General features: G+C 44.8%; 1 protein-coding gene across 3 annotated transcripts in view; it reads left to right on the top strand.

Annotated features, from left to right (window-relative positions):
* Positions 1–13,231, top strand: part of EPHA4 (EPH receptor A4) — a 242,342-nt gene that overhangs the window by 190,944 nt on the left and 38,167 nt on the right. For all 3 annotated transcript variants that reach the window (XM_090147217.1, XM_090147219.1, XM_031596397.2), the window contains one exon: positions 7,035–7,373. In XM_090147217.1, the coding sequence (XP_090003343.1) occupies positions 7,035–7,373 (339 nt within the window). The remainder of the gene's footprint in view (positions 1–7,034; positions 7,374–13,231) is intronic.

Genomic DNA, 13,231 nt, shown 5'->3' with positions numbered 1-13,231 from the left:
CTGTTGACTTTGGTCTCACCGTTGTAAGAACACCTGATCTATAATGATAAATGATTAGGAACAGCTGGGCAGACAAGAAGCCTTGGTGCTTGTATAAACTGGCCACAGCAACAGGAGACCTATCCACAACTGCTGAAAGAAGCAATTAGTGGTCACAACGTATACAACTGTCACAGGAAAGTGTGTGCTTTATTTCTGAGCCCAAACTTACACAGCCCAGGAGTTTACTCTGCATTATAACTTGACTTTCAGATGGGTAAAGATCAACAGCAAAGACTTATCTGAAGGGCTTCACAGCTCACACGCTGAAGCTTTATTGACAGCTCCACAGTTGTCCATGTTTAATGAGGCCTGATGAAATGGAAAAAGGAGGCCAAGGTGCTTTTTCTCGAAGCTGTGCCTGGCACCGCTTTGCCAGATGTTTTACTGAGGCAACTTAAAGAGTTTAAAGACATCGATCGTTTAGTAATTGCTTTCTTTGCATCCACTCTGAAAATAATATGCTCTTTATTTCACACTCAGCCTTCCCTACAGGGAGACAAATTTTCAGATGATGATTGAGTTATGATATTGATTAGAATCATTAAAGGCTATCTGTACAGTAACGGCGTCGGGAGGTCACATGGAGAGCAGCAGTGGTCATGTTGGCTGACAGGAGAGCTGAAAGCCCTCGCGCAGCCGTAGTGCCCGAGTACCTGAGCTAACCCTTCAGAGACACTTGATGTACTTCAAGTGGCACTGCATTACTCTCTGTATATGTACTCCAAAGTTCTTCGGAGTTGTTCATTATATGGATCTTTTCTTCCTTGCACCTCTGTACTTGTCCCCTTTATTCTTGCTGTGCTGTACACAAAAGCTGCCTCTCAGATCTTGTACAGCAGAAGACGTGCTAAACTTTTCACTGCTTCCGATGCCACATTTCCAGTTAGGCTTTCCTGCCATTAGACAGTTGGAAGCTTACTTCCCTGTGCCTGCTGTTCCTGTAATTCATCAAAGACTTAACTTTTAACAGCTTGTCTGTAGTATAACCAAGGCCAAGCTGCTGATTCAAATCAGCCCGTTCATACTAGGCTGCTTTTACGGTACAGTGAATTGTAGCAGTCTGCTCTGTTCTATGAATCTTGTTTGTTATATAGCAAATTAGCTCAAGGTTTCTGAATATCCCAGCTTCCCTTTGAAATCATTGGAGATGAAGAGGGTCAGGATCTCTCTGAAGCAGGCTCATGAAGAGGATGCTTTTGTCAGCCTTGGTCTGAAGCCATTGAAGCTTACTGCCCTGTCTGCCTGATTAACAAACACGTCATTGGCACTCTGCTGCATTTAGCAGTGTGTTTATAGGGTTTTCTCTGTTTGAGGGTGAAGTGAGAAAGCTTCCAACTGTAGCAGGCTATCGTCTTATTTTATTGTTTGTTAGAATAATTTTTAAACCTTATCAAGCTAAGGTCTGCTTTTTCTGCCTCAAAAAGCAGTGATATTTTCCTCAAGGAGAGTATGGGAATGGTTAAAGAAGATTAAAGTCTTTTCTACATGCTTGAGGTTTTCTGATGTCTGGTGGGAATTGCCAATGAAGCTTCCTTCCGATTTCACACTGTCAGGCAAATGCAGACTGAATGCAGGGTGACAACCCACTTGAAAATAATTATCCATTGCCCTGGCTGCAGAGGCATCCGTTACCCGATAGAGAAATGTGCTTTTACACACATGCACACACAGACTAAATTATTTTTTTAATCATTTTCTCCTTCCAGGGCTAAAAAACCTCATCCTGCTCATTACCATCCGCATACATATCTTTTGAAAGCATCTTCCTTTTTTAAAAGGGTTACATTTTAAATGCACTGATCTGGTGACTGACAGGATGCTCATAATGAAGGCTTGCTTCTTCAGGGTATATATTTGAAATATCTCCATTAGCACTTCCATGGAGAGTGTGGGTTTAAGCTTCTGTTTTTAATAGATGTTCTCCCACAGATATATCTTTCAACGTAATAAATATTAACCGTACCATAGGTTAATAGTACAGAGATGTGGTTACAGTCCAAATACTGATAATATCAGTGTAGCCCTTACTGGGTAATGATCCACTGCCACCCTCAGTGACTGAGGATGAAGTGGCACGAAGAAAGGGGCTCCTGGCACAGAGCCTTTGCCAGGGACAGCTGGGACAGTTGTGCCTGGCTAAGGAGAACCTTGTTCTCAGTGTCGCCAGAGTGGGTCTCTTGAAGTCCTAAATTTACTTTCAAGGCAGTAAGTGTCAGAACTCTGTGCTGAGGTGCTTTTTGGTTTGTTTTGTGGTGTTTTTCTATTTCTACTTGACACAGCAGCTTACTGTGGTTACTCAGGTCCATTAAATTGGCCAGACTGAAGCCCACTGCTTTCATCTTCAGTGCTTTGTTTATGGGGCATCTGAGAATAGGAACAACAAACTTTTATTCACCTGTAGCTTTAGTGAGCAAAGGCTGTCAGCGCTGCAGATATCACAGGGGGTGAAACCTCTGCAAGCTGCTCTGAAAGCCTGCCCAGCATTTGGGACTGTGTTGTCAGCAGTGGGCTTCTGGCTTCAGTCAGCCTGGGGCAGTGAGGAGCACGTCTGGTCATAGTGTGGGATAGCAGAGTCTCTCAGGAGCTGTTTCGCCTGGAATCATTTATTTCTCTTCTCTTTCGCAGCCCTTTAATCCACGCCTTCTAACCATACACTGTTGCTGAACTAAATTAACTGGTTTAGTGAAGACAGTATTCTCTATGTCAAACAAGTCTGTCTGGTCTGGATGTAGAAAACTGTAATTGAATTTACTGCATACACCCACAGAGGCTTTCAGAGAAGCACCGTGCTGGGCAGATCAGTAATAAAGAAGGAAGATGTAAAACCAGTGATATTAAAACCTTTGTCATAGCCATTTGAATGGAGTTCCCCAGCACAGCGCAGCTGCAGTTCTGCCCTCAGATTGCAGGGCAGCTGTTTCTGCGGGCTTGGCTGCAGCAGGCAGGGCAGTGGCTGTGCGCCTGGCAGGCTGTGCCTTCTGTTTGGGGGCTCGCAGCAGCAGCAGTCCCAGCATAGGTCTGTGGTGTGTGCAGTCTGTCAGGCAGGATGCTCTGTGTGTCAGCCTAGTGGCTCGGCGGGGCTCACTGCCTGTGGTACCTTCCCTTTGCGGGTGAGGTTGATCCCTGAGGGTATCTGTTCTGAAGTCTGAACATGATTCTCGTGCAAATAATCAGTCCAAAGAAATGGCCTGTGCTGCATGGGTGCTCCCTCAGTCCTGCAGAGCGGAGCTGGGCTCCCGGCTGGGCCACCCCGGGCTCATCGCATCACCTGGGCCCTGCTGTGAGACAGGGAAGCTCCTGCAGCCTGCCCGGGGAGGCCTGTCATCTACAGAGATGGCACGGATAAGGTAGCACGGGGAGGTGTCTTGTGATCTGGCAGGAAGCAGGGAGCCGGTCGGGTGATGATTCCTATCTTTGTCAGGGATTTCAACAGCCTTGTATCAGCCTTGCAGGGGCTTGCAGGAGGCCTTTGGCTGGGAGTGGGACCTGAGCGCCTTGTAGGAATGGAGGGAGGGTGGCAAATATTGGCAGATGAAAAATGCAGCCTGAGATTGTAGTAAGGGTACTAAAATGCATCAGCCCTTTTAGTACAAATCAGTGCTTGTGCTGTTAACTCCTTAAAAACTGTACCCTTCCTGAATACTTGTTTGACAGGGGGTACAGTATTGCCAGTCAGCCAGATCTATCTGTCAGTAAAGAGACAGACAAATAGATGCAAAGCCTATAGCTTATTGCAGCAAGAGAAAGCCAAACACAATCTGCATTGCACAATGCATTTAAGTAAATCTAATAGGAGGGTTGAGGAAGATAGCAAGATTAGCTTGACAAAGATTTGTTGCTAAACACTCTGCAGTTCCCCAAACCCAGACACACTGAACTTGCTCCACCCCAGGCCTTCCATTTGCTTCATGGCTCAGCTGATTTTGATGGCTTTATTGTGAAGCAAGGTTTGTGGAGTTCCAAGAGGAAACAAAGTGAAAAACCTCCGTCTTCTCTGTTCCCCTGTGCCTGCTTGCAGTGCTGGCGAATGGGCAGCTGAAGGATTCTGCTCTCAGCCAACCATGCTCATACCCTGTTCTCTTTGTGATCCCCATGCTAGAACAGGTCCCTCTCTGTACATCCCTCATGCAGGTCCCTCTCAGTGCTGCTTTGCTGGTGCCTGCAGCCTCCCACGGCCACGAAAGGGTTTTCCTCTCCTCTGGCAGCGGCTCTGTTGTCAGAAACAAAGCAAATCCTGATCACTATTGAAGAAGCAGATACGCCCTGTGTTTCAACATCTGAAACCAGGCCCATCAATCTGAAACTGTTCCCCACTCCCAGTGCCAACAGCTCCATTAACAACTATGCTCCAGAAAGAAAGGAAATTGCTTTTCCCCTCGCTGCCATGTCAGCCCACCATTTGGAAACTCCCCCGCATCTTCCTTTTCATGCTGGAGGTGGTGCGCTCATCTCTGTGACCTGCAAGCATCTGCTTCCCTGGTTTTCCGCTTCGCTGCGTCTCTGTTTAGACACTGCTATGCCCTGTCCCACATACTAATTACTGACTTTTTGCTTCTGAGGAGCTTGATTCATTCTGGCACATTTTCCCACGTGAAACTGGACCTAGAGCCTTGGAAAATATCTTAATGGACACCGGAGTAAGTCTGAGATTAACCCCAAATTGGCTGCTGTGTCTGAGCTAACAGGCATGCATGTCTTTAGGACTGTGAGCGTGGCAGCTCCCAGGGTGCAGAGCCTGGCCCTGGAGCGGTCCCAGCTGTGGGCAATGCAATAGCAGCAAGGTAACGTTCTGCAAGAAAAAGCTCTTTGCTTTTTCCCATCTGAGTCTCACTGTGTAGTAGCTGCTTTTTGCATATTGGGGTTTTGTCCCTCTATGTCCTCAGCGTTTCTGGTGCATAGATCAAAATTGAGGCTTGCAGTCCGGTGGTGCAGCAGCAGGGGTTGTCCCTGTTGCAGGGGCTGGGCTGTGGTCTGTCTGCTCATGGCAGTAAATCTGCCTTACAGCCCTGGTTAGCTGGGAGACTGTACTTCAAAGGTTTGGCAGGAAGGGAGGATTTCTCTGCTCTCAAAATGAATATATTAATTTTGTATTTGTGAAGTTGAGCACAGAGAAGCGATCCTTGCTCAGCTGCTCTTGCAGCAGCAGCTTTCATCTAGGCACTGATGATAAGTAGTAGGTACATTTGACCTCTGTGTAATTTAAGACTTCTTCCTTACCTACATGCCTCTCCCCAAATCCAAATACTGCGTCCAGTTAACACGTGTTACGTCCTGGCAGCTTCAAGCACAGGCCCAAGGACATGATGCAGCCCTCAAAGCCTCCCCCTCTGCATTGTGCTCAGAGCTCAGCCTTCCTTGTAGCTGCTGCTGATGAACCCAGGCAGCCACAATTCGTCTTCACCACCATTACCTTTTGATGGCTTGACCTCCTTGCTGCTACACTTGAGTCACTTTATGATTTCAGCAGAATTTCACTATTATTTATTCAGTTTCCAGCTAAGCCTGATGGATGCTTTTGTACCTTTGCCGTATGAGAGACTGAGATTAATTTATTTACGTGGTTAATTAAACTATTGGTGCTGCCTGTTTTTTTTTTTCCCGATTTCTTAACATTGGACAAATAATAAGAATTGAAAATCTGGAATGAAACTTGTAGGAACTTTCCTTCCTTTCTGCCAGCGGATCTAGTTGAACATTTTTGAATTCCAACCATCAATAATATTTTGAAAAATTTAAGAAGCTTTCATAAGCTCTCCAGTGTCTTGAATGAAAATTGAATTTGTGACTTCCTACAAAATTATTTCCGGTATTTTACTGGTAATAACACCCACATTTAAAGCTCCAACCATGCATAATGACTAAGGATTGCCATCTTCACTGCAGTCTGGTTTGGATGGTTACATTTTGCCGGCTTCATTCTCACTCTGTTCCATTTCTGTTGAGTACTGGATTTTACCTTGTGTCCTGTCCCATAGCATTGTGTGTGTAGTTCAGAGAGCCATTGTGCTCAGTCCCAGAAGGGGCTGCATTTTGATGGCTGCGGAGCTTTTTGTGTTGTATAAAATCCTTCATCTGTTTCACGGGGTTGCCAGGAATCATTCTTGTTAAATTTAAGGATAGAAAAATGTGTCTCACCTCAACTGTATTGAAATTAGATTAAGGATCACAGGATTAGCTCTTCTGCATTTTTAATGTACTTATTGGTTCGGAGCCTGTGGGGATTGAAGCATATAAATGAGGTTTGTGCCTGTGCCTGGGATGTGGAGCAGCCGGCGGTGCTGGGCTGAGCAGAGCAGTCATTTCCATCGCAGTGGGCCTCTGCCCCACACCTGGCTCAGACCCATTGTATGAGGAGTGTGGGGGACCTTGCTTGGTGCTTGACTGGCCGACCCCCCCCATGCTGACCAACCGGAGCCAACTGGGCAGCACACCTACAAGATGTGGGTCTTTGTCTCCTGCCCTGTGGTGCGAGTGCGCTGCTACTGTGGGCTTCAGTATTTGCTGAATGCCATCTGACATCAATTTGTGTGGAAAATATGGCAGTTCTGTTCCTAAAAAAAAAATAAAATAATACTGGATGATCAACAATTTCAGCGTTTGTCTGCCCGTGTGTAAATCCTGAAAATCTCAAAGCAGTGGTTTGTGCATTTGATGGTTTGCTCAGGGGATCATGAAAAATGAGTGTAAAATACACCAAATGAATGGTTGAGATGTCAAAACAAATATAAGTAACACAAGTGAAAAATACAACTCTTGTTTGGTTGTAGTATGGGGCTTTCAGGTTAATTTAGAGCTGGAAAATATTTTCTTCATCAGATGAAGAGGTTAAAAATTGTTTAATATTCCATCTTCATTAAGAACACAGAAAAGTAAAATTCTGCATGATCTCTGCTGTCACTGACTTCATTGGGATTGCCCACGCAGGGTCCTAAGTCTGAAGATACTATGTGACATTCCTGCAGCTACTAAAAATGTAGAATTTTTCTTTCTAGGCCCTCCATCTGCACCCCAGAACCTGATTTCCAATGTCAACGAGACGTCGGTGAACTTGGAGTGGAGCGCCCCACAGAACAAGGGAGGACGGGAGGACATCTCCTACAACGTGGTGTGCAAGCGCTGCGGGGCAGGGGAGCCCAGCCGCTGCCGGTCCTGTGGCAGTGGTGTGCATTTCAGCCCCCAGCAGAACGGCCTGAAAACCACTAAGGTTTCCATCACTGACCTCCTGGCACACACCAACTACACCTTTGAGGTCTGGGCAGTGAATGGAGTGTCCAAGCACAACCCCAGCCAGGATCAAGCCGTGTCAGTCACTGTGACAACTAACCAAGCAGGTAGGAACCAAAATGCACTTTTGATTCTGGTCTCTTTTGCCTGGTTTTAGGAAAGCTGTGGTTTCCATTAAATTTTGCATGAGAAAATGAACCCAACGTACCCTAGGATGCGAAGCTGGGTCAAACCCTTATTTTCTGGGTTATTTATATGGATAGTTTAAATTCTTTAGAGCTAGAAGAACAGAGGAGGGTTTGACTGGTGTAGCTGGTTGCAGAATTGCGCTGCAGCATGCTGCAAGGACACTGGGAGGCATTCTGCGGAAGCAGAACAGCACGGCTGCTGTGGAGGATGCGGAGGAGACAGAGCCAGGTCTGCTGAGCAGCTCAGCCCCTCCTCAGCAGACCGAGCACATGAGCACAGATGTGCCCATGGTGCTGGCAGAGGGCACAGCACAGCCTGGGGAGCCCTGCGCTGCACTTCTGCCTTCCCCAGAAATGGTTGAGTGAGATTCAGAAAGAGCGAGTAGGTGCTCGCTTGCCTGCACGTTAGCTTTCCTCTCCCTGCAATGTCAATTAGATTCTACGCCATTATTAAATAAATACCTCCTTAACCTGCTGCTAACAATATTTCAATTGATCAGATCTGGCATTACTTGAGAAATCTTATATGAGCTTTCATCTTTGTGCTGGCTGATTTTTGCATTTCACTCATCTGGAAGAGTGAAATGCTCCTTCTGTTTATGCCTGATGATTTCAGATACCCTAAGTGCTCCCAGTTTTTTCAGTTCCCTGTGCTTGACCTGACAAAGGTTGCAGCAGAATAGGGCTTAGCTTTGATGATCATGTACATGATTTTTGCCTTTAATTACTTGAGAATATTTCTTATTTGCACATAGCTAGGGTTTCAAGCACAGGATCCTGGTTCAGTTTTTAATTTCATGAACAGAATTATATACATTTGAATATAACACTCTTCTATATGCAAATTAAATGTACAGACTGTGAGACTGGCTACAAGACTGTCAAACCTGTTATCTAATTGCTCGCAGCACCGATTGCCTTCAAGTCCCACAAACGTTGCAGGCATTCAGCACCTCGGAGCGTAGCTTACGGGGCTATCATTTATCTGTGGAGTTATGGTGTAAGAGACAATATGAATTATGTATAGTCTGAGAATACTGGACTATGTGTGCTGTGAATTTTGTTTCCTAGTAGAGGCACATGTAAAATAGGTATGCATAATCAAAACTCGCAAATCCAAGCTGTAGTCCACTGCACTTCAATATTAACAGTGAGAGGTGAGTTTAATTTTGCAGTCACAGTTGCAAGCAAAATTGTCAAGTCCCAATTGAAGCTCCTTTGAAAATCTGGTCCATTTGTTTTGTTCTTTACATGTGCAGTTGACAGTACAATGGTACAGTATCCCTTTCAAATTATAAGTCAAAAATCAAAACTGTCGTTTTGACTGGTGAAAAGACAGAGACATAGGAGAAAGCTTTGGGAGAACGCTGTCATATGCTACACGAGAAGAAAGGGTTGAGAATGGCAGCAGGGACTGAGTTTTTGTGCTGTGAATGCCTAGCAAAGAGTATTTCTGACTGATTCTGGTGTGTGTAAGGATTAGTGGATGCATATATGCATAAATGAGTGGCATCCATCTACCGTGTGAAAATTCCACCATCTTATGCTTTAATATGCAAACCGAGATCTGATTGAATATGCAAATAGGAATTGATTTTGTTTATTATCCATGAGTAGCAGTTTTTCACATCAGGAAATTTGTATTTTTGCCAACATTTCCAATTATAAAACAGGCCCAGTCTATCAAATGCTTCAGAGGGCTGGAGAAAACCACTGGTATATGTGAAAATTAACTCCAAGGTGCTCATTTTCTCCTGTTCTTTGCACAACTTTGTGTATTCTTTTGCACAGAAGATCTAAATAGAAATCAGTGGCCAAAACCTATAGATCTCAGCTAAGATAAACAGTACTTCAGTATGCAAATAATCCCACTGATTTCAATGAAACTACTTGCCCAAATAAAGATTTGTAAAGTTGGGCCCTTGGGTTTTACAAGTACTGATCTGTTTAATTATTGTAAATGTGTGTCTGGGGTGCAGTAAAATTCCAGTGCCACTCATTTTCTTTCACTGTATTTCATTATAAAGAAATCATGTCATGATTGAGCTCTGCCATAGATGTGTCTCTGATTTTACACCTTTCTCATACTAATGTAAAGCAACCTCGGTTTCACTGCAGGAATTTCTTATTTTAAGAAAGATGAGAGTCAAACTCCTCTTTTCACAAAACTCTTTCTGTGTTTTGCTGATCAAACCAAGCTGCCAACATGGAAAATCTGTAAAATGCTCTGTCATTTTTGCTGTGTGCTTTCCAACATTTGATAGAAAAAAAGCCATGTTAGCCTGGTTCTGTAGTGATGTGAGCAGTGCTTTTGGGTCACATCCTGGGGAATTTGCTGTCATTGTTTGCAGGAGGCGCATTCTTAAATTCAGTAGAGATGATGAGTGTGCAGGAGAGTAGGAGATGCTTCACCAGTCTCAAACTGACCTCCCATTTACACAACCATATAATCTGCAAAAAGTATATTGAAATTTTAGAACATGGTTTCTAATGCTAGAATCAGAAATCCCATTATTTGCTCGCTTGCATTGGTGCCAACCCCTAAGGAAGGAGTGCATTGGGAGGCACAGAGAAAACAATGAGAAATCAGTTACCGATGTATTCAGCACAACACTGAAGAAACGTGTTGCAGTGACACAAAAGGTGCAGTTGAAAGGCACAGGTGTTTTTTTGTTTGCTTTTGCCATTTTACTCCTGGAAATAATGAAATGAGGCTGTTTACCTTCCACCTTTGTTTAGAAACTCTTTTCAGTTTCCAGTAATGTAGAAAAATGTTTAAATAAAATAAGCTTTTGCCATTCAAAGTGGAATCAAAAAGCGTTTGAAAACGTATTTTTGCTGCATCCTTTGAAAAGATTCTGGGGTTTATGGCATTAAAAAAAAAAAAGAGAGAATTTAAATTTCAGGCTTAGAACCGAGTAAACATTTATATCTCCAGGAGATAGATGACATTTTAGGAATTTCTTAATGGTGAATTCAGCTTGTTATTATACATATTAGGTATAATAGTATTTTTGAGGTTTTTGAGATTAGAGCTGCCACTCTTTTCACGTATTAGATAAAAAAGTAATTAAAAAAGCAAAGCATGGAGCCCCGAGCTGTTGGAACTGGCAGCCAGCACCTTCCCAGTGAGTACTGGGGAATACTGGTACCGAGGGGCCCTCCCAGCAGCGGTGACTTTTGTGCCTGGCTGTTTTTTGCTCAAATGAAATCACCATTTTGTCCACCCTTAACAAATGTGAAACGATGCGTGGAGGAGATGCAGCCCGGCTCCTCCATACGGTGCTGCTCAGAGGCTGATTGCAGTGAGGAGCCCTACCAGGCAGCTGAGTGAACAGCTCAGAAATCTCAAGGCTCTTTTTTTATTTATTTATTTTTTTATTTCCTTTTCACTAAGGATAATGCCCTGAAGCTGTTCAAAATTAAAAGTAAATCTCTCAATAGAGAGACCTTGTTCAATGCGAGCAGGAAGCTTTTGTTTTTTCGAAGGGGCACTGAACACTTTGTGTGTTACTGAACAGCTGAGTGCCCAGGTGTCCCGCAGCCGCGTTGGCTGTTCGGCTGTGTGCATGGCCGAGGGCTCAGGATTTGGGTCTGGGTTTGGTGAGGGACCGGCTTCGTTCTTGCTCCTTTGCTTTCGGGAGTTAAATGCTTGATGTTTCTGAATGAACAGACTGCCTGGTGATTTGTTAGCTTGTTAGTTACCTTGGGCTCAGTGCATTCTTAAGTGAACCATCTCAGGTAGAGAAGGATATGCCAATTAGGATGAGAAAAGCAGGCTAAGTAAATAAACTTACGCTTTCTCCCACTGCATCAGGCCAGCTATTTTCATACCTCCTGTGCTGAGGATCAAGGACTGATCTTATGAATGTCTCAGGCTCCCTGTCCCATTTTTCCCCTCTGTGCTTGCCTCCCTCTGCCTCCTTTGTCTCCGACCCCCACGTGTGCTTGTCTAGCTGTCTATTGCCATCTCAAAGCAGAGCGGCATGGCCGGTACACTGCCATCCTTCCCCCCCCTTGAGGCACTCCTGGGTCCCTTGGTGCCACTTGAAGCCCAGCCCCACTCCCTAGGAACAAAAGTGGGTTGCGGTGCTACCTGGAGCACTGCCAGGAGTGCCCGCATGGATGGAGGTTTCTCCTGGGACAGCCAAACCGTGGTGAACCCAAAATACTGATGTTCAGCACCGGGAAGGAAAATGTCAGCTGCTATTCAGGTTTATTTGGCCTTTAGTTTTGTTTGTGTTCTTAATTCCATTAGTAAAAAGAAAAAATCAGAAAGATCCCTGGAGGCTGCTTGTGCTGTAGGTTAGAAAGGAAGGTGGAAGAAATGGGAGCCTCTAGCTTTCTGATGGCTCACAGGTTCTACTGGACTTGTTAATAGGGGAATATATTCCCATTTTGTATTTCAGTGGGTCTCCTCTGAGAGCCCACGTTTCCTTTCAAATGGTGATTAGCATTCCTCACGTGTTGTGTGCTGAACAGCATGGAAAACGCATATAGGGTCTTACATTCTGCCAGTGTGGCTCAGCCCGTGCAGAACTGAATCTGCAGTCAGTAAAAATTCATGGCCGTGCATTGCCCTTGGTCAGTGCGCACTGCATATATCGACAAAGTAATAGTTGCTCAGGCAGATCAAAAGCAAAACATGCCAAAGCCAGTAAACCTAGGCTTTTGGTATTTTCTTTTTAATATGCTCCTTTCCTGGATATTTATGACTATCTATAAAGAATCACTCTATAGCAAAACATCAAAAGACATTGTTAATTAGATTTCTGTTGCAGAATTTTCTTTATGTGACAGCATGAATACCCTTAAACTACTTCTAGCAAATAAAATTAACAGATGCTCTGAAGATGGACATCGCCCTTCCCAGGACCTGCAGAGGCTGCAGGCAGGTGGGCTGCCCAGCTCCTGCTTCCCACCATTTCCAGTTAGTGGTTCCCTGTGGCCAAAGGATACAAAGAGCCCATTCCAGGGGCCCGTCTGCAGGCACTGACTGGCAGGAAGCTCGTGCTGCTACCTGGGCACGTGTGAGTGCTCACAGCTCCCTGCCCCCACACCCTGTTCCCCAAAAGCCTGATTTAAAAATAATCCCTTGGCAAACAGCTGGGTGTGGGCCAGGTGTCCAGAGCATGGAATGTGCTTCATACTCCTGGCTGCTGCGGGTTTATTTATGCAAAAATGTCCATCTAATGGAAAATGGGAGTTGCGAAGGGGTGTTTTTATGTTGCTTTAAGGTGTTTGTACTGAGGGTGATGGATCAGCAGTCTCCTTGTTCCTCAAATGGAGCTGTGTCAGGCGTGAATTCAATAGGGAAAGAGATTCAAAACTGGTAAGCAGGGCTGATATGTGAGCGTGACACTCCGAGTGATTTGTTGCAGCATCTTGCAGAATTCCAGGCTAATTGTATGCAACTTTCTCATTTTGAATCTAAACCAGTGTGGTTTCTAAGGCTTTGCACTTATCTGCTAGACATAATTAGCAACCCCTCCCCTCGTTTTTCAAGCAGAAGGGCTGGGACAAGTTGTCAGCTGCTCTGGGGTTCCACCTGCCTTGTCCGTCCTCGCCTGGCTTCTCCGGGGAATTTGGCTCCCGCTGTGGAGATTTGCATCGGAGGGAGTTACCACAAGGACTTCTGAAGCAAACCAAGTAATGTCTGCTGGGAAACCACAGGCCTTTCAAATAGAAATGTGATGGGAGATCCATGGAGATAAGTGATCCCAGCATAAGAAATTTGGGAATTGTATGGAAGCAGTCAGGAATGCTCTTGGATTGGT

Source organism: Phasianus colchicus, chromosome 10 (genome assembly GCF_987193195.1).
Source record: "Phasianus colchicus chromosome 10, bPhaCol1.hap1.1, whole genome shotgun sequence".
In the NCBI taxonomy this organism is placed as follows: Eukaryota; Metazoa; Chordata; class Aves; order Galliformes; family Phasianidae; genus Phasianus; species Phasianus colchicus.
This window is presented reverse-complemented; position numbering and strand designations above follow the sequence as displayed.